Source organism: Triturus cristatus, chromosome 3_2 (assembly GCF_964204655.1).
Source record: "Triturus cristatus chromosome 3_2, aTriCri1.1, whole genome shotgun sequence".
In the NCBI taxonomy this organism is placed as follows: domain Eukaryota; kingdom Metazoa; phylum Chordata; class Amphibia; order Caudata; family Salamandridae; genus Triturus; species Triturus cristatus.
The window spans coordinates 739,555,340-739,580,094 of record NC_140584.1 but is presented as its reverse complement, the minus strand read 5'-3'; the positions used below and the strand labels follow the sequence as shown (position 1 = coordinate 739,580,094).

Here is a 24,755-nt window from a genome sequence, read left to right as displayed (position 1 = left end):
CGTACTGAAAGCGGCATTTTAATATAAGAACAGCGTAGTGACACCTTCAAAGTTTCCGTTGCCAAAACAGCAAGCTGCGCACTGAAAGCTGCATTTTAATAGAAGAACAGCGTAGTGACACCTTCAAAGCTTCCGTTGCTCTAACTGCAAGCTGCGTACTGAAAGCGGCATTTTAATATAAGAACAGCGTAGTGACTTCAAAGCTTCCGTTGCTAGGACACCAAAATAAACAAGAAGGGCCAAAATAAACAAGAAGGGCTGGGCGAGAAGGGAGGGGGGGAATGCCAGCAACAGAGGAGCCCGCGAAAGTGAAAGTGATCGGATTACGATCGCTACGGAGTTAAGACACATGGCGCTGCGCGCGTGCACGTTCACGTGCACTGTAGCTTTAGGCCACGGCAGCACTTTGAAAAGCCCAGATATAAAATGTCTCTTCGAGCCTTTGGCTCGCGAGACCTAAAAATGGGCCTCCTGACTGCTGTTTGGGTAGTAAAATAAAGCAATATTGGACCCTCAGGTCTCCGGTGCCACTATATATACTGTACCATTGATGGCTAGCTACACCCATGAAGAGGTCTTGACAAAAAAGTCAACATTTACGCCATTTGAAGCCCCAGCAGCATTCTGCAGCCTTCTACAGAACGGTTTAATCGAAAGACCCCAGGGTCTTATTAACGCTGGTCCTTATGCAGGCAGAAGCCTACGGTGCAGATAATACTCAGATCGGAACTAATCAGCGTGCAACGAAACTGTCTGCATAAAATATAGTAACCGCACCACACGGATCATCCCAGCCTGCAAAGAATGACAGTTACAGAATAGAGCTAAAAAATATATTGGAGATTCTTAAGGTTTTTATCTGGGCCACGATTTTCAAAGTATTTTTAAAGACAATCTAAAATTTTGTGTTTCCATGACAACAAACTGACAGCGCTTCCAGAGAGCACCCCTCGCTCCCTAGCATCGGCACACGATCATCCACGAAACTCACAGAGGAGAGAAACTCCTGAACGTAAGCACCACCCCTAAAACTAGCAGCTACGTCTCGCTGCTTGACAATAAGTTGCTACCCCACTCCCAAACACTTACCCGCTCGACTGCACGGCCAGACATCCGCTTTTCTGTTCTTGTCCAAACGGGCCACGGTCCAGATCCTCCCGGGACAGTCTGCCCGTACACCACACAAGGAGCAAGAATTCAAAGTGCGCGCACACTGCCTGGACCGTCGGCTCAGGAGCAGCTGGGCTTTACCTTCCGGAGCGGCGACAGTCTCTAACGCGGCGGCGGCAATAGAAAGTAATGTCTTCCGGTGCAGACGTAAGGGTGGATCCCCTGAGACTGGGTTGAAATGTCTATTTTTCTAACCAATCCCAGAGTCACTTGAGGCACAGCCACCGCTAGTACCGCCCCTAGCCTGTCACTTACTTCGGAGCAAGCTTTCCATTACCTGCCCGAGCCTTCGGGTATTGAAGTTGAATGGAGGCGGAAGCTTAGCTGAGGCATTCAACGCTTCAAATCTGTCCGGAGATGGGAGGTAAGACCCGCACGGAAGCCACCGGAAAGGTGTGCATGTAGGCATTTGTTGTTTATACCTGGGTTTTGTGCTGAAAACAGAAAACGAGCAAGTGGTTGTACACTTTTATCAGAACAGACGAAAGTATTTCAAGTAAATTAACAAGATAATTAGAAATAATATTACCAAGGGAGGGATGCCACGCTGAACTGTATGTAACACTCCAATAGCACACACACACATACATATATATATATATATATATATATATATTTTTTTTTTTTTTGGGGTGCCTGTGAAAAAAGAACAATACACGTATAATTGTCGCAGCACACTGTTGTGGCTTTGTACCAGTTACTTTACTAAATGCATTGGCGGGAGTTCTGCTGTAGCACAGAGGCTAAGACGGTTCGGTGTGCTTACGCTTACTGTGAATAAATGCGGTGTTCTAGAGGTCTTGAGTTCTGATCTGGCCTTACAGACTCGCCCTTCCATCTTTCTGAGATTTGTGAACTGAGCACCACGAACTGGGTAACGGAATTGTCTGCTTTTACAATTTTTAGAAATTACGTAAAACGTGCTAGGTAAATACATGTTATGAAAATATATATTTTTATACAGCGCTCTAGAGGCAGTCGCCCCACTTGTCATTTTGAACACACGTAATAGAATGCTGTTTAGCAAGCTCTGCACTATATAATATGTTCTGTTATTAGAGAAAGGCCTGAGGCATCAGACACCAGAAACTACAGAAAATAATAACATCATGAGTACATGTGGTGTTCTGATACTGCAACACTTTTATGTGTTAAGTAAACGGAGTCATGGCATTGTAGTGCAGTAGCCGCATATATATCGGATCCCACTGATTAGGTCTTAAGCACACAGAATGAGAATTGAACTACCTGAAGGTACAGTCAGATAATAACAAGATATGGAACCTATCAAAGTGTTGGGTGCAACAAGAGTTTGAAATTAGAACAGTTACAAAGAATAACTCAAACACACACGTGTTTAATTTTAAATAGATATGGGTGAGCCAACACATTAACAGGGAGAGTCAAGGGCCTGGCTCGGATTTTAGAGCCCGTGCAAGAGCCGAGCCCTGAAAATATTTGCTATGTAAATTACACAACAAAAATTGCCTAAAATGTGGTAAAGTCTTTTCAGAATACCAAAAAGTGTATTTCTTTAACATATGAAAGCTTTAACATTAATTACTAAAGATACAAGTAAGAATTTGCAATGAACATGATAGATTACGAAAAGGCAATCTCAACTCAGCATTCCTTAACAGAAGAAAGATTTACAGTGTTGTCGTTATGTACCTAAAAAGAGAAGCCACCTTTTCTTAGTTGTAAATTGCCTTCCTTCTAACTGTGTGACAGAGAAGCCAATGACTGTTGTAAGTTAACAGGGAATAATTTCAGTAAAACGGTGTCAACTGCAAAGGAAAACATTTGAATCAGTGCATACTGGTGGAAGCAATGTTCTGATGTTCTTCAAGTAAGTAGGCATAAAGAATATAACTTAAATAAACAAAAAGGGCGCCAAGATACGCCGTCTTTTGGGCATTATTAACTGGTTTCTTGGCCAGGGACCCTTTTTTCCCAAGGCAAATATTTAGCCACATATCGATATAAAGCACTAATATTAAAGCTAGAAGAACCTACATACACCCTCGAGATCACGTTTTAATAGTTTAGCCATTAATAAATTACATTCTACTAAAACCAAAGTTATTTCCAAAATAAAGAAATAAGCTATAAGGGCCTTTACTGCCACTCTTGGGTGAAATCCTTCCTATTTTTTTACGTGTCTGCACAGAGGCAGACAATAGCCAATTTTCTTTTACTTTACAAAACCAGTTTGATTGACTAGAATGATGTTCTTTCCCAAAACCAAGTTTTGCAGATGAATCCAATAGCACTATAATTCCATAGTGATTTGTGTTATTATGTTGGTCTCTTTTATAAATGGGACCTGCAAGGGTTTCTTTCCAGACCCGTGAGATACTCCTTTCTTAGATGCAGCTTTCAAATAGAGGATGTAAAAGATTAGACCAATTACCTGATTTTGTTTTAGGAATGTCCATGCCGGCCCAATTGCTGTTGATGATTTCAGTGTCCTAATCAGGTATCTTATTTTACTTTTTGTTAAGATATGTAAAGCCTGTGTTCTTTAATCAAAGTTGGGAGCTATCAAAACTTTTCAGTATTAGAGGGATTTTAAAGTCTGGATAAGTGTTCACACCAAGCACTCCAATGGTTGTGGGATACTGGTCTCCTTCCTATAGAGCTTTTAGAGGTGCAACATTTAGAAGAATTCTAATTTTTCGTAAAGTCCTGCACTTGAATTATGTAAGTCCTGAATTTTGTGTACTTTTATCATAATAACTGAGGCACTAGTGTTTGAGGGAGATTCTTTAAACAATTATTCTTAACACAATTGACTCTTTAATAACACATAGTGCATCAAACAGATTTGTCTCATCTTTTGTATTGTTTTGTAATTGCTTTTATATAGTGTTTCCCACCCCTAATGAGGTGTTGAAGCACTTTCTTGGCGAATAGCACGCTACTCCGGAACCCATAAAGGATTAGTGGTGAATTAGTATAGTGAAATATGAAAGTAATTTCAGTGGTGTCTATTAATCAGTTATTTGGATTGAGAAGGATAGTGGAGGGATAGAAGAAGGACAAAGGTTTGCATATATATAATGCACTTGTTACCCCTAATGGGGTGTTGAAATGCTTTTTCGGCGAGTAGCATGCTACTCCGGAACCCATAAAGGATTAGTGATGAATTATTATAGTGAAATATGAAAGTAATTTGAGTGGTGAATATTAGTCAGTTATTTGGATTGAGAAAGATAGTGGGGGCATAGAAGGTTTGCATTTATATAGTGCTTGCTACCCCAAATGAGGTGTTAAAGTGCTTTTTTCGGCGAGTATCACGCTACTCTGGAACCCATAAAGGATTAGTGGAAAATTAGTATAGTGAAATTTGAGAAGTGGACATGTTAGTCTGTTATTTCGATTGAAATCGATATTGGAGGGATAGAAGAGTATAGTATTTAGACTTTTTTGGGGAGGTCATAGCAGTAGTGGGAGGCTTGAGATGAGTAAAAATGGGTGTGGAGGGGAAGAGTAAGAGGGAAGAGTTTAGAAAGGCTTGTTTTGGGAGATCAGTACAGTACAAAGAGGTGTCAGGTGGTGCAAGGAGGGGTAGAGTAGGGAGAGTCTAGAAAGGGCTATTTTGGGAATCATAGTAGTGGTATGGGGTTCGGAATGAATAAGAGAGTGGAGGTAATGGCTATATTGATAGAGGTATAGGGTGAGGAATAGGGTAGTGCATTGAATTTGCTGAATTAGACGAAAGTAATAAATATATAGATCCATAAGTACATGGAAAGTTTATAGATGTATAAAGGAAGGGAGTATATGTAGATTAAAGATATTGATAGAGGCATAGGGTGAGAAATAAGGTAGTGCATTGAATATGCTTTTTTTTCCTGGAGGAAAGTAATACATAGTTCCAAGTATACAGTAGGTATATAGATGCATAAAGGAAGTAAGTATTCTTTTTTTAAACATAATTATTCTACAGCAATACACATATTTAGGAACATATCTATAGTACAAATAAATGCTTATATACAGAGGGATATGCTATATATTTCTGATTGCGTATGGTTTTATGTGAGGAAGAGCCAATTCTTGAGTAGTTTTCAGAAGATAAGGTGGTTGTCGGTGGATCTTATGTTGGGGGTAAAGAGTTCCATATTTTGGCTGCTTGAACAGAGAAGGATGTGCCACCCGTGGTTTTTTACTTGCATCATGGGATTTTGAGGCGAGGTGCCACTCTAGAGCGGAGGTTCCTACGATGAACATGTTTGGTGATTTTATTTCTGATGAAGAGCGGTCCCATTCCATGTATGGCTTTGTGGGTGATACAAAGCAGCTTGAACGTGGATCTTCTGGCAACCGGTAACCAATGCAGGGCTTTCAAGGCAGGGAAGATGTGGACTCTCGGTTTGATATGCAAGAGTAGTCTGGCAGCCGAGTTCTGAATCCATTGGAGTCTTTTTATAGTTGTTAAAGGTGATCTGTGGTAGAGGATATTAGCATAATCGAGTTTGGTCAGAACAAGGGAGATGGTAGCTTGGACCTTGTGTGGAAATTCCAAATGGGGGAAGGTTTGTCGCAGAGTTTTTATAGTAACAAAGCTTGATCTTGCTAGTTTGTCCACTTGGGCGTTCATCGATAGCTTGGAGTCCATGGTCATTCTGAGGTTTCTTACTTCCTTCGATACTTTAGGCGGTGATCCCAGTTCATCAGGTTAGGCGGCAAGTGGGTCATAATGTTTCCAATCGCCACATGTGAGTATTTCCGTTGTGGAAGCATTTAATTTGAGATGACTCCAAGTCATCCATTGATCCATGGCTCTGAGACAATGAAAATTGGTGAGTTTTCAATATCTTTGGGGCATTCCAGTTGAAGGAGTATTTGTGTGTCATCTGCATAGTTATAGCACGTGAGTTGAAATTGATTGATCAGTACCGGTAATTACTTCATGTAGATGTTGAAAAGCATTGGCGAGATAATAGCGCCTTGAGGGACCCAGCTTTTGTAGAGTATGGTTTGGAACATATTTGCAACTAACAAATGATTACAGTCTGACGTGTAATTGACAGTGAGGGACATTGCTGAAAGTCTTTTAGAGTTATGAAGCTTTAATCGATTAATGAATGTGAATTAATGTGATTAATAAATGTGAATAAGCAGAAATACTTTAGACACACCTCCAATGATGAGACAAGGGTGAAGCTTCAATACCACATTCATCATTAATAGGCCCCTATGTTTACTCTTGGATCTCACAAGACTGTGCTTTATTTTTTTAAATTTATTTTATATTTAAAAAGTTTTATATGGTGCAAACATGACCCTTGCGGGTCACAGAGAGCTTTACAAATATTGAAAGAGCAGAGTTTTATAGAACCAATAATGTCATAGTCGAGAACAGTACACAGTAAGGCCCCCTATTGTTTTCCAGTATCTTTTCATCCATAATCAGTTTATAACCTGGACTGATTTCTGCATTAAAATCATGGGCAGATATAATATGTGACTAGGATACTTTTAGTGTAAATCATTTATCGACTATTCCATTGCCTCCATCAGGATCTTGTATTCTTTTGTTGGTGAAAGGTAATTAATTATTTCAATCATGGTAGAATTGCCACTTATTTGAATCTTTAAAATCCCTTCTTTACAAACATGTGAAGAAGAGAGAATTTAGTTAGGAGGCTTATTTGCTTTTTTCCTCAAGTTGTCTGCACCGGTTTTGCAAGAGTCTGCTCACCAGTCCCTGGTAAAATAGAGACGTTGATTCTGTCTGTTGAGTCAGAAGTACATGCAGTTTCTTCCCAATACATGTTTTGCCAGCCGAACACCTTCTGAACTTTCAGGTTACCTTTGCATATATAATAAACTTCTCCTCAATTGGAGGAAATATCAGTTTGCAAATTTCAAGGTGCTGGGTGGGTAGGCAGAAAAGGCAAATTGTGTCTCAGCTGCTCTTTCTGTGGTCTGCTCTGGACATTCCCTGTGCATATTATGTTCACTTCAAGTACTGACTTTTGTTTATATGGATTAAAAATTAAGCAATCAAACAAAGCCGCTGTCAATGAAGAAGCACTTTTATCAACAACAAAAAATCTAGATTTATTGGTGTAGCCAATGCCTGTTATTTCTTAGTGTTTTATGAGCGGTATGTGCTTTCTGGCTGCTGTTCCTTATTGTTTGGATCATGGGCTAGAAGGCTGCATCATTCCCAAGTTAAAGTCTATTGGCTTTTGTTTTCTAAGAAAGATAACATTTTTTTCTATTGCCAAATATACTTTCATTGTTTTTGTTCCTTTTATCTTTTAGGTATATACACAACACACTTTTACAAACATTAAAGATGAAAAGAAATCCCAGAATTCCATTTAACATCAAAAAGAAATTTAAAAAAATAAAAATATTCTAACAATTATTCAAAGTATCTAGTGAATGTAAAAGCGGCTGTGCTTCTCTAATAATTCTTCTATTTGTCTGTATTATGTTTACAGCTGTAAATAGCTCAGGGGAGCAGGATTAATCTGATAAATCAGGCAGGGATCTTTCTTAAACATTTCCAAAATGGCTCCTACCACTATCTCCCACTTGTAATTCGCATCAGTTCTCATAAGGTGCTCGTAGTCTGAAGAGGGCGGAAGCCATTACACCCTCCCCTTAATTGAGAAAACCTCTACCATCATGCCCTCTATGGTCCAAATCTAACAAAATAGGGACACATATCAGTCACATGTAAGAAGAAAGAGAAAATAATTTTCAAAGATGCCGCGGTGGTCTACCGTTTGATTCAATGAGTCATCCTCTTGTTTGATTTGGACTATAGAGGGCATGATGTTAATGACTTAATGTACGTTTTGAGTCCTGGGTCACCTGCGAACATAAAGGTCTGAATATTCTGCTTGCATGCTCACATTCCACCTGATGTTCGTTTGTATTCACTTCTTGTGTATTCGTGGGTAAATTGCATTCATGTTATGAACAGCTGAAATGTTATCGGTAGGCTAGTGATTAAAAACGCATTTTCTTTTCCTCTACGACTTTTTCTTTTAATTGATTATTATTCCTTTTATTTACCTTTCTAAATGTTAATACATTCAGTGTACGCATTGTTTTTATCGTTGTAATGAGAATGTATATGCTAGAACCACGTGAAAAATGTTGGTGTTATTGGAATTCATAGACAATTTCACTGTCTACTGCAGTTGTTTAGTGTCAGTAGTCTTTAGCACGTTACTAGTACTGATTGATTGGCTACTGTTCCCCCTCAAACCCAAGTACAAAATCATTAAAAGCGAGTGTACGTTTGTGTTATGCGGCCCATATTATGCTTTCCTCTGAATGTGAGCCTGCGTGCTTTGCTGTGCTTCTGCGTGAAAGGGGAAGTTTGAACTGCTCCTGGTCATACTGTATCTGGAGTGTGTTAAGCGTGTTAAAACCGCCCAACTAAACTAATTTCTGTTGAAATTGAAGGGGAAAGAAGGAGTTTTTTTTTTTTTAGTTTCCGAGCTTCATCATTTACGGCACAGAACTTGGGTGGAGAGGCCCACTGCACTCCTTTATTGTATGGTTACAGGAGTTTACGTCATTTTCCTAGGTTGATTTAATCCCACAGCCTGGAAGCAGAACACGCAAACATACACTCTCTCTTATAATTCTGCGGCCTCTGGCATAATGGGGTATGTTTGTTCTAAGGGCCTCCAGTGTATGTCTTTTTTTTACCGACATCTGCTCCGGATCTCTGTACCCTGCAACCCCCACCCCCTGTTATAACTGCGTCAATCCCCCCCCCCCCCCCCCCCAATTTCACATACACAAACCAGGGCGGGGTAGTGCTACCTGTCAGGACTGATGAGTCGACTCCGCTGATAAATTGGTCATGGATGCTATGTGGCGTTACCCTTCTCTGAAAGTAGGCAGCACCCATTGGCACTGTCTGGCACAAACCAGCTTACGTACACGTAGAACTTGTAATAAAACGCAAGGTGTGCGTTCTCCATCAGAGCTGTGAGGGAGCGTTTAGCAATCGAGGACGGACTGGACCACCCTTCTTCCTTCATTGATTTAATGCTTCCCTTTATGATAGTGTTTGTTTTCTCTCTCCACACAAGCGTCGCTCTCTCCACGTAGATACTTCATGTTCTGTAAATATTCTGCACGGAGCGAACCTGTTGGTTAGCTTTCCATTTTGTCTCTGTTTCATGCTACGTCAACCTTTAGGAGGCTTAACAGGTCTGCTTACGTGGGCCAGGGTAGTGTTCTCCTACCCTGGCGAGGATGCCCGGGCCTCCTCCACCCGGTAATACCGGTTTTCCCTGTTTCTCCTCCAACAATAGCACTTTGCCCTAAAAGGCATGGGCGTGCTCTGAAAAACTGGATAGGGCCCAGCCCAAGTCCTGCCTGATCAGCCCATAGCTGCGACCTCAACAGCTGTTGTTTAATGGTTAAAATGTTAGCGACCGTTCTCTTGGTGTATACTTTTAAGCAAACCATGAAGACATTTTCTACAAAAAGTGGTGGATTTTGAAAACTCTATCACGATTAACCACCAAGTAGTGCGTTGTTGTTTTATCAAAGTCGGATATGTTTACTTGCAGATGTCTGCATTTGGTTGGTAGCTGGGACAAAATCCGTTCCCAATGGCAGCAAATATAAAATAAAGTCGTTGACTGTCTTATTAAGGTTTGATCAGATGTTCCGTTGCTTTGCAGATTTCATAGCTAGGTTTACAAATACTGTTTAGTCACTTCGGGGCCCTACTTTGCCGAATCCTCGACATGCAGTGTTATCACTTTCCATTTAGATGAAAGTAATTCCTGACGTTTCACCTACTGTCTTGGACACTCAAAGGCTGCGAGTGCCCCGGGAGAGGCGTTTCCTCAAGGGATGGGTGGAACGGGGAGGGGGGTACTAAGTGCTTGAAAGGCCCACCACAGTGACTAGGGAGAGGGGCTAATGAAACATTTAAATTGCCCTTCCTTAGTTCATGCTGCTCAGAAGAAATTGGTCATTTTGCTTGGAATTTTAGTACTGTTTTTTTTTTTCTGGGAGATTTTTGACAAAGTAATTGTGACTGCAGAATTATAGCGTTTGTTCTCTCATGCATTCTGAATCCCTCCCTTGGTACACTCTGTCTTTTGCCCAGTGGCCGTTGTTCTGTGTACTTATGTGATTATCGCGTTTAGATATGTGGCATGTCCGCATTTAGTGCAGCCGTGTAGAAACACGCCCAACACCGAGTCTGACTCATAAACGGCGGTAGCTCCGCGCGTGCAGGTATCGATTTGACAGCCTTCGTGCCCTTTAGTGGCTGTCATATCAACGTTGTTCTTTCATACAAAGGGGGAGACTAGATAGAACATCGTAAAATTGACTATTGAACCCTTTGAGATGTTGTTTGAGGCCGTACACTCATTTCTATAATAGGGAACCTCAAAAAAGTTGACTGATCATCTTGGTTTTTATTGACATTTTTTATATATGATTCAGTCTTTTTTTTGGGGGGTGGGGGGGGGTGGTCTTCAAATGGACTTGTTACTGCTCAGAATATAGAAAGCATTGCGCGATGTCTCGCCCAGTGACTTACGGGATCCTCCAAGTTTTTGTATAATTCGTTGCCAGTGGGTTCAGTAAATATTGACATATGATTAAGGCATTTGTCTTGTGGACATTGACTGTCTAAGGCACGGCGCTGATTATCCTTATACATAATCTTTTATGCCTCTGTAACTAGAAGACATGCTCGTTGTGGTATTGTATTAGTGTTTGGTATTTGACCTGCACTCATCCCTAGCCACAGTCTCCCCCAAAGCTAGTTTTAATCCAAAATAAAATCAGTTTTTGGATTAAAATCCAGCCCTTTTTAATTATGTTTTGGGGTTTAGGGCACCCTCAAAGAATGCTTTCTAGAGAGACTGTGATTGGGTAAAACGATTCTCCAGCATAATTGTGCAGCCTGCTGCTCTTTGACTGCCATTCAATCACCTGTAATTACGTTGTTCCAGTAGCCCATTTTGAGTGCTAAAAGCTTATCCTCATATTTACGCATGGAAGAAAGTAATCCCATTCTCCTAAATCAAGAGTTTGCCATTTGAAATTACTGTAGTTAAGATGCTCTCTGGGCTGTCATAATAATGCGCTAACCTCTGAGAGTGTATGGTGGACTTCATTGGTCATTGCAGACAGTGGTAGTGTAATGCAAAATGATATGCTCCCTGGAACATTTGGTAAAGCGCTTTACAGTTCCACATAGGGTGGCTGCCTGCCAAACATACAAAGTACTGGAGATGAACACGGTAACCTAGAAGGGTGGTCCCTACAATGCGCTATTGGGTTTACTTTAGCCCCCTGAATGCAGAGACTGGAGTCTGATAGCCACATGATGACCAGGGCAGAATGTTGTACTGTGCACCCCTAACCTCCATTAATATTTTTCAGCAAACAGTTTAGGCTCTTTTGTGAAATACATTGCAAATCTGGTTATTGAAACATGTCAACGTAAAGCCCAGTTGGCGTTATTATTTGTAATTGAAGTCCCCATCCACCCTACTCAAGGTGGCAGCATACTGTGCTCCTACAGGTACTCAGTGCCATTCTGCAGACAACTCTCCGAGCACATGCAAGCACGTACTGGCATACTTAAAGCATGAAGTGTAGCTAATGCAGACGCCTGCAGGCACTCTGCTGAGCTCCCACAGACACACATTGACTTCTTGCTGACACCCTATCTTACATAGCTATCCCACTGATAGAACTCATGTCCAGAGTCATTCGAGCTTAGCTGCACATCCCATTGATCTCTAGCAGACGCTCCACAGAACCTTTGCATGCACCCAGCAGAGCACTTGCATGCACCCAACCATACACAAGGAGGATGGCCATTCTTCCAAACATAGCAGTGAGCTCCTGCTGACATTTAACTGTGATCTTGCAGGCAACCGATAAAGGCTGTTCAGGCTTCCAACAGAGGTCGTGCAGTTGCTCGGTTGAGCGTATGGAAAAGCCACGTAGAGCTCCAGCTTCCAGTTCTGCTGGACCCTATGCAGTTTTGTAGTACCATAGCTCAAAGTAACAGTGCTGTTACAGGGCTCAGGTGACTAATGGCAGAGAGCACACTGAGGTCTGGCAGACACCCCTCTGACTTATCTCAGACACCACACTGAGCACCTGCAAACGGTAGAAGGTGCTTCCTTTCTCCATCCCTGCTTTCTCTTCTCTCACCTTCCTACTGTCTCATAACCTCTGTCACTCATTCAGTATTACTTTTCTACTCTACCTTTCTCTCACTATTAGCCCAATATTCATTTACCTGTTTAATCCTTCCTGTTGGTCTACTGTCCCATGATTATACATCAGAGGGTCCCTGTAAAGTCCATCAGGAAGAGGAAAGAACCAGGGAAATACAATCAAATAAACAACACAAAACCCCTTCCAATTTATAACGAAACACTGTCCCACAAAGGAGCTAACCAATTTCTCTCATGAGTTAATATTTTATTCTCAAAGATATATTTCTTTTTCATACAAAAATATACATCACTAGATCAATAAATACATATCGCTATATTTTTCATCCGTATACGAAAAATCTCAGAACAAGACGAAGCAACAAAGTTGATCCAGGTACATGACTGAGCAACAAATGACATACAAAGAAAAAATATATAGACAATTAATCAGAACAGACAAAAAAAGTTATTGTGCAAAATACATATAACATTAATATACATCAGAGACCATATACAAAACAAAAATAAACAAATGCGCCAATGCGCGTTTCGAAATCCAATGAGCCGTTCTTCCTCAGGGCACTGATGGTATAGAGAACCGATACTTCATAATAACTGATATATTTATTTCATATACCCAAAGATTCAAGTTCAAATATTAATCGAAGCTTCGTCAATAGCATCTGTGGGAACAGTTATATAGTCATTTAGTTTTTTGAATAAATCAAACTTTATACTTAAAAATGTTTCATAGGAGCTTAAAATAAGGAGTCAAAAAAGAAGAACGTAGTTCCAATAGAATGAAAAAATCAAAAATAATGATATAAATAGACCATAAGCAATCAGATAAAGTTAGATAACAAATGAATCACCCAGTGAAAAAGAATACTTTAAGAATGGAGATAGACCCAAATGCACCAAGTACTCAAAAATATATATACAGACATCAAATTCTACATACTTGTCACACCACACGTTGTAAACATGGTGTACTATAGGTCACAGGTGTAGATTATATCACTGACAGTCTTATCCAAAGATTGAGTTTTGTCAATGCGTATCCTGGGTAGAGAAATTGTTTTAACCATGGACAAAGACCACCAGTCACTATGGATATTTAAGTGTTTAAATCCTCTTAGTGCGTCAACTAAAAGAAAAAAATATATATAACAGCATTAAGAAAGTTATATAGAATATATATTGAATTGAATTTTGTTTCAATCCGAAAGGCTATTCAATAGAAGTTCTATAAGAACCGCCATAACACCCACCTAGAAAAGTTGATGTCCAATATATCCGTAAAATAGAATATCTTAAAATTTGAATGGCATAAAATACATGAAGCGATCTGTTTCCACAGGAAACTACGTACAAGGAATGAGAGGGAAGGGTGGGGGAAAGGGAATAAAAAAACAAAAATAGACCAAGGTCAGACAAGATGGACAAATCTTATCTATTAGTCATCTAGTTGAGAAACCTATCCAAAAGATATATAAATATATTACTGAATAGTACCTTAAGTAATAGCAGATTATTCAGATTTGCTACATGTTGGAAATGGTAAGTAATCCAATCGCTCGACTTTGATTCTTCTCTCTTACAATAATAAATAAAAAATCTAAAACATAAAATGAGAAGAGAAAAATGAATGGAGAACACTTCGATTAATATTTGAACTTGAATCTTTGGGTATATGAAAGAAATATATCAGTTATTATGAAGTATCGGTTCTCTATACCATCAGCGCCCTGAGGAAGGACGTCTCATTGGATTCCGAAATGCGCGTCGGCGCATTTGTTTGTTTTTGTTTTGTATATTGTCTCTGATGTATATTATTGTTATATGTATTTTGCACAATAACTGTTTTTGTCTGTTCTGATTAATTGTCTATATATTTTTTCTTTGTATGTCATTTGTTGCTGAGTCATGTACCTGGATCAACTTTGTTGCTTCGTCTTGTTCTGAGATTTTTCGTATACGGATGAAAAATATAGCGATATGTATTTATTGATCTAGTGATGTATATTTTTGTATGAAAAAGAAATATATCTTTGAGAATAAAATATTAGCTCATGAGAGAAATTGGTTAGCTCCTTTGTGGGACAGTGTTTCGTTATAAATTGGAAGGGGTTTTGTGTTGTTTATATGAGGGTCTACTGTCCCCTGCCATGGTTTGTTCTTTATCTATTCTTAATTCTTCTCTATGCCTTTCTAGTTGCCACAAATGGGAATGTTGTAATGTAACGTTGCGATGATAGTTAATGGGCTTCTCTAACAGAGGATGCAGATGAATGCTGACCTCTGTCCCAGAGGTGCATTTCCCTTATACACTTGGTAATAAAATATACAAAGTAGATAATTGTCCGTAGATTTAGTGAGAATGTTTGTTTTTATTCCCATTCAATTATATTTGGTTGAATTTTTTTCATCATTTGTGTTTCTTTCATTTTTTATTACATCATAACAATGGTTTCACATGATTGTCCATTCATCTATGCCCAATGCATTTCGGGCGCAAAGCCCCTCTTCAGGAAAACCAACGCAACACAGCGTTTCAGATAGAATGTCACACTAACAACACCTACTGACCCCTGAATATCCGGGCTAACTTCACACAGATCAGAATTGCATGGTGATTTATCCAATATATCTTTACTTTACACAGACCACATTCGGTTGGTTATCTATCCAATATATCTAATACATTATTGATCCCGTCCAATTCCAGTTTTCTTGTACTGAACCTAAAATTTCCTCTACTTTTCAGTTCACACAGCCCCTGAAGAAGGGCTCTGCGCCCGAAATGCATTGGGCATAGATGAATGGACAATCGTGTGAAACCATTGTTACGATGTAATAACAAATGAAAGAAACGCAAATGATGAAAACATTCAACCAAATTTAATTGAATGGGAATAAAAACATTCTCTCTAAATCTACGGACAATTTGTATATATTATTACCGAGTGCATAAGGGAAATGCACCTCTGGGACAGAGGTCAGCATTCTTCGGCATCCTAAATATTATCCTCATACTCAGGAGGATTAACCCGATTGCACCACCGACCTGCTTTACTACACCAACATACTTTTTCTAACCACAGGAGTGCGCCACATTGGATACAGTCTAGAGCTACTCCAAGAGAGCACACACATTTCCCACTACAATCTCCAATCCTTTGGTGGCATGGTTGTACAGTAGAGGTGACTAATATGTAAACTCAGCTATCCTTCCTCCAAAATAACCTTTGATTTTGTTTGTGCTTGTTTTTATTGACATTTCTAGTGAGAAATAATCCATATTCTTCCCTGCACGGTAGCAAACATTATAGCAATACAAGGATTGGCAAGGCCAACAGATCGCACCATTGTTAGTTGACTATTTGACCTATGTGACAGTTGTGCGGATTCTGTTCAGCAGCAGCAAAAAGAAAAATAAGTTACTGATGATGCTGCACAGCAAAAAAATAAGAAAACAAATTAAAATACCCGGCCCAGTGCAATGTCATATGCCCATGCATGTGTCATCGCAATTGCACCTGTGTGGATTGTGCTTCTGCAAACATTGTTTAAAAATGCTTTTGGGGGCATACTTGGCATATGAGGGACACCCATGAAAAATGCTAGGCACAATCGAGGCAATTTTTAGGACTCGCCTAGGCAGTGCGCATGCGCTGCCCCAGGAGGGCCTTTAGCCATCGTTCTTCACTTTTCAAGCACTGCACTCGTGGTTGTGGTGGCATCCACCTTGCGGGAGCGAGCAGCGGCGCGCCACAAGCACGAGTGCAGTGCTTGAAAAGTGAAGACTGCTCTCCCAAGTGCACGCGCACCACTCGCGGGCTCACCTCCTGCTCCCCCTCACAACCTCATCCTCGTCCTAAATTACTCCCTCCTACAGGCACCCGACTTATTTCTCCATTTCCCCAACCATGCACCCCTCCGCCTCTCTCTCCCCCTCTGACGTCCCTACTGCTGCAGCCAACACGCGTCTCCCGTACCATTCAGGTATCCCCCTCTTTCACCCGTTGCTTTTTAGGTCTCGCCTTTTTTTTTTACTTTCAGCGCGAGGCACACGCTTGTTTCCCTTCCAAACCGTGCATGGTTAGCTGCTGAAGGTGCCTCCTTGTTTAATTTTGAAAAAACTGGCAAATACATACCGCGTAGGAGGGACGTTTGCTGGTGCCGTGACTTAATGGCTGAAGTTCCATTTGTCTTAGCATCACGCACCCCGCGCCTACTCAGTACGAGTCCGACTATCAGAAATGTTATCGCAGGGTAAGCGCTTCTCCTCTCGCAAGACTCAGCCGCTCCATCCACAATCCCGCACTTGCAGTGACCGGGGCTTCACAGTGAGAATGAACTCTTTCTTCAGCCGGCCCAGACACCCGATGAAGAAGCAGAGGAGCATCAGCAGCTTTCTTGACAGGCGAGTGGACGGCGCACGTGGACATTGAAGAAACATTAGGCGTAGTGTAATAATTACATGCCATGTTACCTCCTTCCTTTCCGCCTGGGGCCTCTCTCCTCCCATGCGGATTTCTGGAAATGTGAGGGCTTTTGATGTTGGTTTTGGGGTCCTGGTCAGGTCTTCGAAGGTCTCGCAGTTGCAGTCCAGCCATTCCCGCTCTGGCGGGAAAGTCAATATGGCAGAGCAATAGCTGCCAAGGTTTCAGGTCGCTTACGTGTGACATTTCTATGATTTCAGTCTGCCCATGAGTGACATTCTATTGTCGAGTGTAACACTTCAAGTAACATATTCTTGAGAGCAAATCAAAGCAATGACCATTATGTGTGTTTCTCTGAGTTTTCAGTTAATTTATAAAAACGTATCTCGCAGTAATAAACGTACACCTAAACTAAGACATACCTAGAGCTTTAAATGGGATGGAAAAACTGTGGGGGTGGGCTGGGTGAGGGGGTTTCTTAAAGGGGCGTGGCTGAAGTAATTAAGGGCGTGGCTTAACCCCTTCTGTGCCCATGACGAGATAGTCTCGTCATGGAGCGCGGTTGCGCTGTGCCCATGACGAGACTATCTCGTCATGGACCCCGCCCGCTAATGAAAGGGCCGGCACAGGAGGGGGAAAGGGCGGGGCACTCAAGGGGTTAAAATACATGAGCTCAAAATCTGTGCTTAGCATAGTGCGCCACCTGACTGGTATTTTGCTGCTTGTGTCACTGCTACCATATATATAATATAACAAGTAACATTACACCTGCAACAGGTCAGGGCTATTCGCTTTATCAATGGTTGTTTGTTGCATAAGACAAATAAGCAACAACTACGGCTCCATTGTTATAACATTGAAAATGCTTTAGTTCTTAAATGATGAGACTGTGAAACAAGCATTGGCATAGCCAATAGGTCTCGCCTTTGGGACCTTATAAGTGTTTAGTTATCCAGCACAATATCCTTGGTGCAACAACATCAAGTGTTGCATGGCTAAACACTTATAAAGTCCCAAAGGCGAGACCTATTGGCTATGCCAATGCTTGCTTACATATATGGATACCCATAGCGCATATATTTTTTAAGTTGGGTCAGCTCCTGGCGAATGTTGGGTTTCACTGACTTGGCACACTATGAAATAATTTGAATATTTAACGAGTGCTCTCTCAGAGCCTATGACTTAACACATTTATGTGAAAATTGTCCTTTAAAATTAACTATTTAATCTCTGGGAGAGAACTTACCCCTCCCCAGCTCCCTGTCCCCAAAAAGGTCTGTCTCACTCACATCGCTCGTTCACTACTATTCAGAGCAAGAAATATGCCCACCGCTTTCAGAGATCACATTAGCACCAGAACATAAGTGGTATCTAAGTACAAAATGTATCTGTGTTGTGTTGTTAAGTTAATCAAGGAGTTATTATGAAACTTCAACATAGTCAATTATTGTGATGTCCTCTGGGTTAAGGTCATGGGACATCACTTTATGGGAAGATTTGTGTTCATAGTTCATATGGAATTGTATTGTATTGTAATTGCATTTCTATAGCACTTACTACCCATGACGAGGCGTTAAAGCACATTTTCGACTAGTAGCATGCTAATCCGGAACACAGAAAGGATTAGTGGTGAATTAGTATAGTGAAAAATGAAAGTAATATGTTAGGTTTTTGGATTGAGAAGGATAGCGGAGGGATAGAAGAGGAAAAAAGATTTACATTTATATAGCGCTTGCTACCCCTGATAAGGTGTTGAAGCGCTTTTTCGTTGAGTAGCACGCTAATCCGGAACCCAAAAAGGATTAGTGGTGAAGTAGTATAGTGAAATATGAAATTAATTTTAGAGGTGGACATGTTGGGCTGTTATTTGGATTGAAAAGGATAGTGGAGGGATAGAATAGGGAAGGATTTAGACTTTTTTGTTTGTTTTGGAGGTCATAGCAGTAGGAGGAGGCTTGGGATGAGTGAAAGGGATGTGAAGGGGGAAGCGTCAGAGAGAAGGATTTAGAAAGGCTTGCTTGGGGGGATCGGAATAGTAAAAGAGGTATGAGATGATGCAAGGAGGGGTAGAGTAGGGAAGAGCCTTGAAAGGGTTATTTTGGGGATCATAGTAGTTAGTGGTAAGGGGTTTGGGATGAATGAGAGAGCGGAGGTAGATGATATATTGATAGAGGTAGAGGGTGAGAAATAGGGTAGTGCATTAGAAAGAGTAGTAGAAAGAAGTTTGAGATGAGTCGGAGAGTTGAGGTAGAGGAAATATTGAGAGAGGTATAGGGTGAGAAATAAAGTTGTGCATTGGATATGTTGAATTAGAAGAAAAGTCTATATAGATACATAAGTACATGGGCGGTGTATAGATGCTTAAAGGAAGTAAGCATATATAGATTAAAGATGAATTAAATAAGCTCAGTCTTTCAAGTGTTGTTGCACTTAAAACAAACTTTATTTGTTTTTATAGATACATATATTTTTTTCCCCTTTTTTTGTAATTCAATAGTGAAGCAATTGTAGATAAATAGTTAAGATAAAAGATTTACTTATTTATGCAGTCGCTTCTATACATGTACATTTGGTTCCCAGAACTAATGAATATATATTTTTTATTCTTTTTTTAAAACATAATTATTCTACATGTTTATACAAAGCGATACGCATATATAGGTACATATCTATAATACAAATAAATTCTTACATACAGAGGGATTTGCTGTATATTCCTGTTTGCGTATGGTGCTTAGGTGGGGAAGAGCCAATTCTTGAGTACTTTTCTTAAGATAAGGTGGTTGGTTATCTGTGGATCTTAAGTTGGGGGGTAAAGAGTTTCATAGTTTGGCTGCTTGAACAGAGAAGGATGTGCCACCCATTGTTGACCATTGAATTATGGTTTCTTTCTATAAAACCCGACAGCTCCCTGTATTACAATGTCATGCTGATGTGGACTGATATGTTTGTTGGCTGTATTGGCTGTTTTGCAAAACTGTTCAATAAAAAAAAAAAAAAAGGATGTGCCACCCATGGTTTTTTCTTGTATCTTGGCATTCTGAGGCAAGTTGCCACTCTAGAGAGTAGAGGTTCCTTTGTTGAATGTGTTTGGTGATTTTATTCCTGATGAAGAGGGGTCCCGTTCCATGTATCGCTTTGTGGGTGATACAAAACAACTTGAACTTGGATCTTCTGACAACCGGTAACCAATGCAGGGTTTTCAAGGCAGGGTAGTTGTGGTCTTGCGGTTTCATATGTAAGAGTAGTCTGGCAGCCAAGTTCTGAATCCGTTGTAATCTTTTCATTGTTGTTAAAGGTGATCTGTGGTAGAGGCTATTGGCGTAATCGAGTTTGGACAGAACAAGGGAGATGGTAGCTTAGACCTTGTGTGGAAATCCCAGAAGGGTGGGAAAGATTTGTCGCAGAGTTTTTATAGTAACTAAGCTTGATCTTGCTAGTTTGTCCTCTTGGGCATTCATCGATAGCTTGGAGTTCATGGTCATTCCAAGGTTTCTTACTTCCTTCGACACTTTAGGCAGTGTTTCCAGATCATCAAGCCAGATGATGAGCGGGTCACACATGAAACACATGAGTATTTCTGTTTTGGAAGCACTCAATTTGAGATGGATCCATGTCATCCATTGATCCACAACTCTGAGAAGACTGAGAACTGTTGAGTTTCCAATGTCTTTGGGGAATTCCAGTTGAACGAGTTTTTGCGTGCCATCTGCATAGTTGTAGCACGTGAGGTGAAATTGATTGTTCTGTGCTGGTGATGACTTCACATAGATGTTGAAAGCATGGGCGAGATAATAGAGCCTTGAGGGACCCCTGCTTTTGTGGACTATGGTTTGCACGAGAAAGGTGGGGTATGGATGACATTTGTTCTGTTGTGAAGGTAGGATGCGATCCACTCTTGAGCAGTCCCTCTATGCCGGCTTCGTAGAGTCTTTGTATCAAAGTGTTATGGTCAACCGTGTCAAAGGCAACCAAGAGGTCCAAGAGAAGTAGCGCAGCAACCCCGTTGCGGTCAACTGTGTTCTTTGGGTCATCCCAGATGGCAAGGAGGGCAGATTCTGTGCCTCTTCCTGGACAGAATCCCGTTTGGAAGTCTGAACGTATGGGATTCTCTTCAATTAATTGTGACATCAGGACGAACACTGCTCTTTCTATCAATTTGCCCAGGAAAGGTCCATTTGTAATCGGTCTGTAGTTGTCAGGGTCCAGTGGGTCCAAGTTTATTTTCTTCAGTAAGGGGCGTATGAATGACTTTTTGAGCTCTTCTGGAAATATTCCGGTAGTTAAGAAGTTATTGATGATTCTTCTTACAGGAGTTACAGAAGAGGTTTTTAGAAGAATTGTCTTGAAGGTTTACGGTGGACACGGGTCAGAAGGGCTGCTGGCAGGCCTGCTTGCTTTGACCAGGTCCATAAATTTATCGTGTGAAATGTGTTAGAAGTAAGGTAGAGGCTGGGTTAGAGTATTCTTGGATTGTTTTTTTGTAAAAGCGTAAGTGCTGGTGCTTTGTCTTTGTTTTAAGTATAAGTCCAATGTGTCGGCTTTGTCTGTGTCATGATTTGGCAGTTAGTCTGTGAAATCTTGAGTAATGGGATGAGCTCCTTCCTGGCAATTTGGTTTACGAAATTCATTGAGTATTTAATATAATTCTTTATTTGCACATTTAGCATCTTGAACTCTGTCTGAATAGTATCTTTTATTAGCTTTTTTGATAGCTGGACTTCTATAATCTGTTAATTATGTGTAGGTGAAGTTTGTCTTAATTGGCGTTTGTTTTGAGCCAGGCATGTTGCAGCTTTCTAATTTGTTGTTTTATGTCTTTTATCTCTGTATTTCTCCAAGGTGCTTGTGTTCTTTTGTTCTGTTGTGTGGTTTTAAGTGATATCAGGATATCAAAAGCTTCTTGTAGCCACTCGTAGTTTTTTAACAGAATTTATTGTTTCTAGATCTGTACTGGATGTTAATTGAGTTTCTAAGTGTTCCAAATTGAGTTTTTCAATGGTTGCTAAGTGGATGCCCATGAGGTGGTTTCAGGTGTGTTGCTTAGTTTTGTTTTATGTTGGAATGCAAGCATATGGTGGTCTGACCATGTGACCGGAGTCATAGTTTGAAAGGTAACTAGTTCGGTATTAGCAAAAATCACATCAGGGATGTGTCCAGCATTGTGTGTGGGTTTGTGTATGATCTGGTGCAGGTTCAGTGCGTCTAGGCCAGCGATGATTGTTGTCAGACGGGGCATATTGGGTTTGTCAAACCCAATGTTGACGTCACCCAGAATGCATAGGTTAGAGTGTAAGGTTATCAGGTTGGAAACTATGTCTAGAAGCGTGTCTGGGAATGTAGCATTGCTAGGTGGAGGTCTGTAAAGGAGTAGGAAGATACAGGAGGAAGATGGTGTTGGATTGCATCTGGTGAAAAGAGGCTCACAATTTTTTGTGGAGACGTCGTCAACTTTATTGATATGTAATGTTTGCCTGAACACAACAGCTAGGCCACCTCCTCTTTTACCTATATGAATTTGGGAGATCGTTTGATAGCCTAGATGATTTGGCTTCATGCAAGACTTGAGCCATATCATCTCCCAACCATGATTCAGTTATGAATAGTTTTAAGAGGCGCAGACAGTATTATTAAATAGCAGAGATCTTTATTAAGAAGAGGGGAACGGCCCCTGAACAGGTCCATACAGCAGCAACCAAATCCAACTCTGCCCCAGCTTCCAGAACCCCTGGAAGCTTGTAACTAAGATTGGAATTTATCAGCAGTTACTAGGACACAACACATCTTCCTTCCAATAACAAAAACATGAAAACATTAAATAAAATTAACAATTAATATAACCAGAGGTAAGAAGTTTGTACTATATACATGTAATGCAATGTAGCAGCATGTTAATGATGCACATAATCTTTGTGCCATTTAGGACTCTGCCTGAGACGTTTGGTGCTATTAGATACAGTAGATATGTCGTGATTTTGGTCATTGCACATAGCATTATTCCCCCCCCTTTCTTGGACACCACATATCACGTTCCATATTATTACATTTAGTGATGGAAGCACGGTTGCGCTGTGCCCATGACGAGACTATCTCGTCATGAACCCCACCCACTAGTGCAACGCCCGGCACAGGAGGGGGAAAGGGCGTGGCACTGAAGGGGTTAACCACACGTTGTTACAGGTAACTTTGGTGATACATTTGGGCACTGACCATTTTGACAAACCTCCTTTTTGAACTCCCATGGTGTTAGTCCTCACCCAATCACCCACTGCAACCACCCGTCTTCCTTTTTTAGGTCTCGCCTGAGCCAGTGCATGCGCTGCTCTGCGAGACATTTAGTAAGCGGGGTTTTCAAAGTGCTACCACAGGCTTTTGGTGGCCTCAAGCTTGCGTTCACGCGCGCGCGCACCCACCAGCTTTCACCGTCCGAGGCGCCATCTGGACTGCGATCAGTTTCACTTTCGCGTTCCACTTTCGCACGCGCGCACACAACTCCCATTCGCGGCCGCACGTCTTGTTTAAACAGACATTACCGGCTTGTTTTTAACAAATAAATTGAGCGCGCAGCAGCGGCAAGGGCAGGCTGCATTCTCGTCTCAAGTTACTTGTTTGAGCTTATATCTACGTTTCCTGAGTCACCTTCCCAGTGCACCCACCATTTACCCTTTCCTCCCTTTTGTTCCGGGTTTCTACAATGCACACTGCAACGGTTCTGTGCTATTTTCATTGCAGCCTTGCAGTGTTTTGAAAAGTGAGCAAGATTGGGAGGCCGTTTTCTATGCATTGAAAGCTTCTTCAGTTAGAGGAGAGGGGAGGGCTGGAAGTAAGAGAGGCTTAGATGGAGATCCGAGGCCGTGAACTAATTTCTCGTGCTTGTGTAATCTCTAACAGCAGCATTGCTTCTCCTCCTTACCAACAACAGACGACTGCAAGGCCCCTCCTGGGTTGAATTGTTTTATTCACCTCCCACGCAGCTGATGGTAAATCTTCGATTTGGACACATCCGTTTCCTCTTTAGCAGTGTCATGTTCATTAAAACTGCAGAGTGCGGGCCTATTTTATTATGTACTGTTCCAGGGAATCTTGTTTACAATGTCATTAGCACGTGGGTGATGGAAAAGGGGAGCTGTGAATCGAAGCCGGTGAACACATCCTTGGAGGAAAGGGTATGTTAGCAGTGTGCTAAGGGTTAATAAAATTAGGTGTAAGTTTCACTTTTGTATCACTCTTTTTATATGCTGTATTTTGTGTGTGTGTGTTTTTTTTTTAACTTTGATTAGCCGAACAGCACTTAGCGCTGCTTTATATTTAGCTGTTGCTGCAGCACTGCTTTCCACTTTTTGATATTGCCTTTTACACTGTTATATTTTGGTATATTTGTTAAGGCCTTTGGATTTGCATGTGCTCGTTTTCAGACAGAGGCGATGTTAATGTGTAGTGCCGAAGTTCTTTCATGAGATGAAGGGTGAGTGGGGGGTAGCGCATGGGAGGAAGAGTTCAAATAGAAACGAGCATTGGCATAGCCAATAGGTCTTGCCTTTGGGTCATTATAAGTGTTTAGCCATGCAACAGTTGTTGCACCAAGGATATTGTGCTGCATACCTAAATACTTAAAAGGTCCCAAAAGCGAGACCTATTGGCTATGCCAATGCTTGTTTAATTTGTCATTATGTCCGCACACATATTTGCCCTGGTACTTTTTGACCTTACAATCTAGACTCGTTTTGTTAACTTTCCGTAAACAATTCTTAAACATCCAAGCAGGGGAAATTCTTGTCCCTGGTTGCCTGCCCTTGAGTAGAATAAATGGAGTCTCCTTCATAACAGAGTGGGGGATAGTACGGTAACTCCACAACATTTCTTTTACCGCTTACTTACAATCCCCTCCACTGTTTTCAGTTAATTGAGTACATTCCTTCAAAACACGATTAAATCTCTCGACTAAACC

The 24,755-nt window shown here is 41.0% G+C and overlaps 2 protein-coding genes across 9 annotated transcripts in view; one reads left to right on the top strand and one right to left on the bottom strand.

Annotated features, from left to right (window-relative positions):
• Window positions 1–1,274, bottom strand: part of PMS1 (PMS1 homolog 1, mismatch repair system component) — a 903,709-nt gene extending 902,435 nt beyond the window's left edge. For 4 of the 7 annotated variants that reach the window (XR_014979980.1, XM_085648798.1, XM_085648797.1 and 1 more), the window contains exon 1: window positions 1,090–1,274. Coding sequence is in view for 4 of the 7 variants with exons in the window: in XM_085648798.1 (XP_085504924.1) it covers window positions 1,090–1,113 (24 nt within the window). In the remaining 3 variants the exon portion in view is untranslated. The remainder of the gene's footprint in view (window positions 1–1,089) is intronic. The other 3 variants (XM_085648801.1, XM_085648799.1, XM_085648802.1) reach the window with 3 other exon arrangements.
• A 24-nt stretch (window positions 1,275–1,298) lies between these two features.
• MFSD6 (major facilitator superfamily domain containing 6) overlaps window positions 1,299–24,755 on the top strand; it is a 400,661-nt gene continuing 377,204 nt past the window's right edge. Inside the window, exon 1 of one of the 2 annotated variants that reach the window (XM_085648803.1) lies at window positions 1,299–1,534. The gene's annotated coding sequence lies outside the window, so the exon portion shown is untranslated. The remainder of the gene's footprint in view (window positions 1,535–24,755) is intronic. The other variant, XM_085648805.1, reaches the window with a different exon arrangement.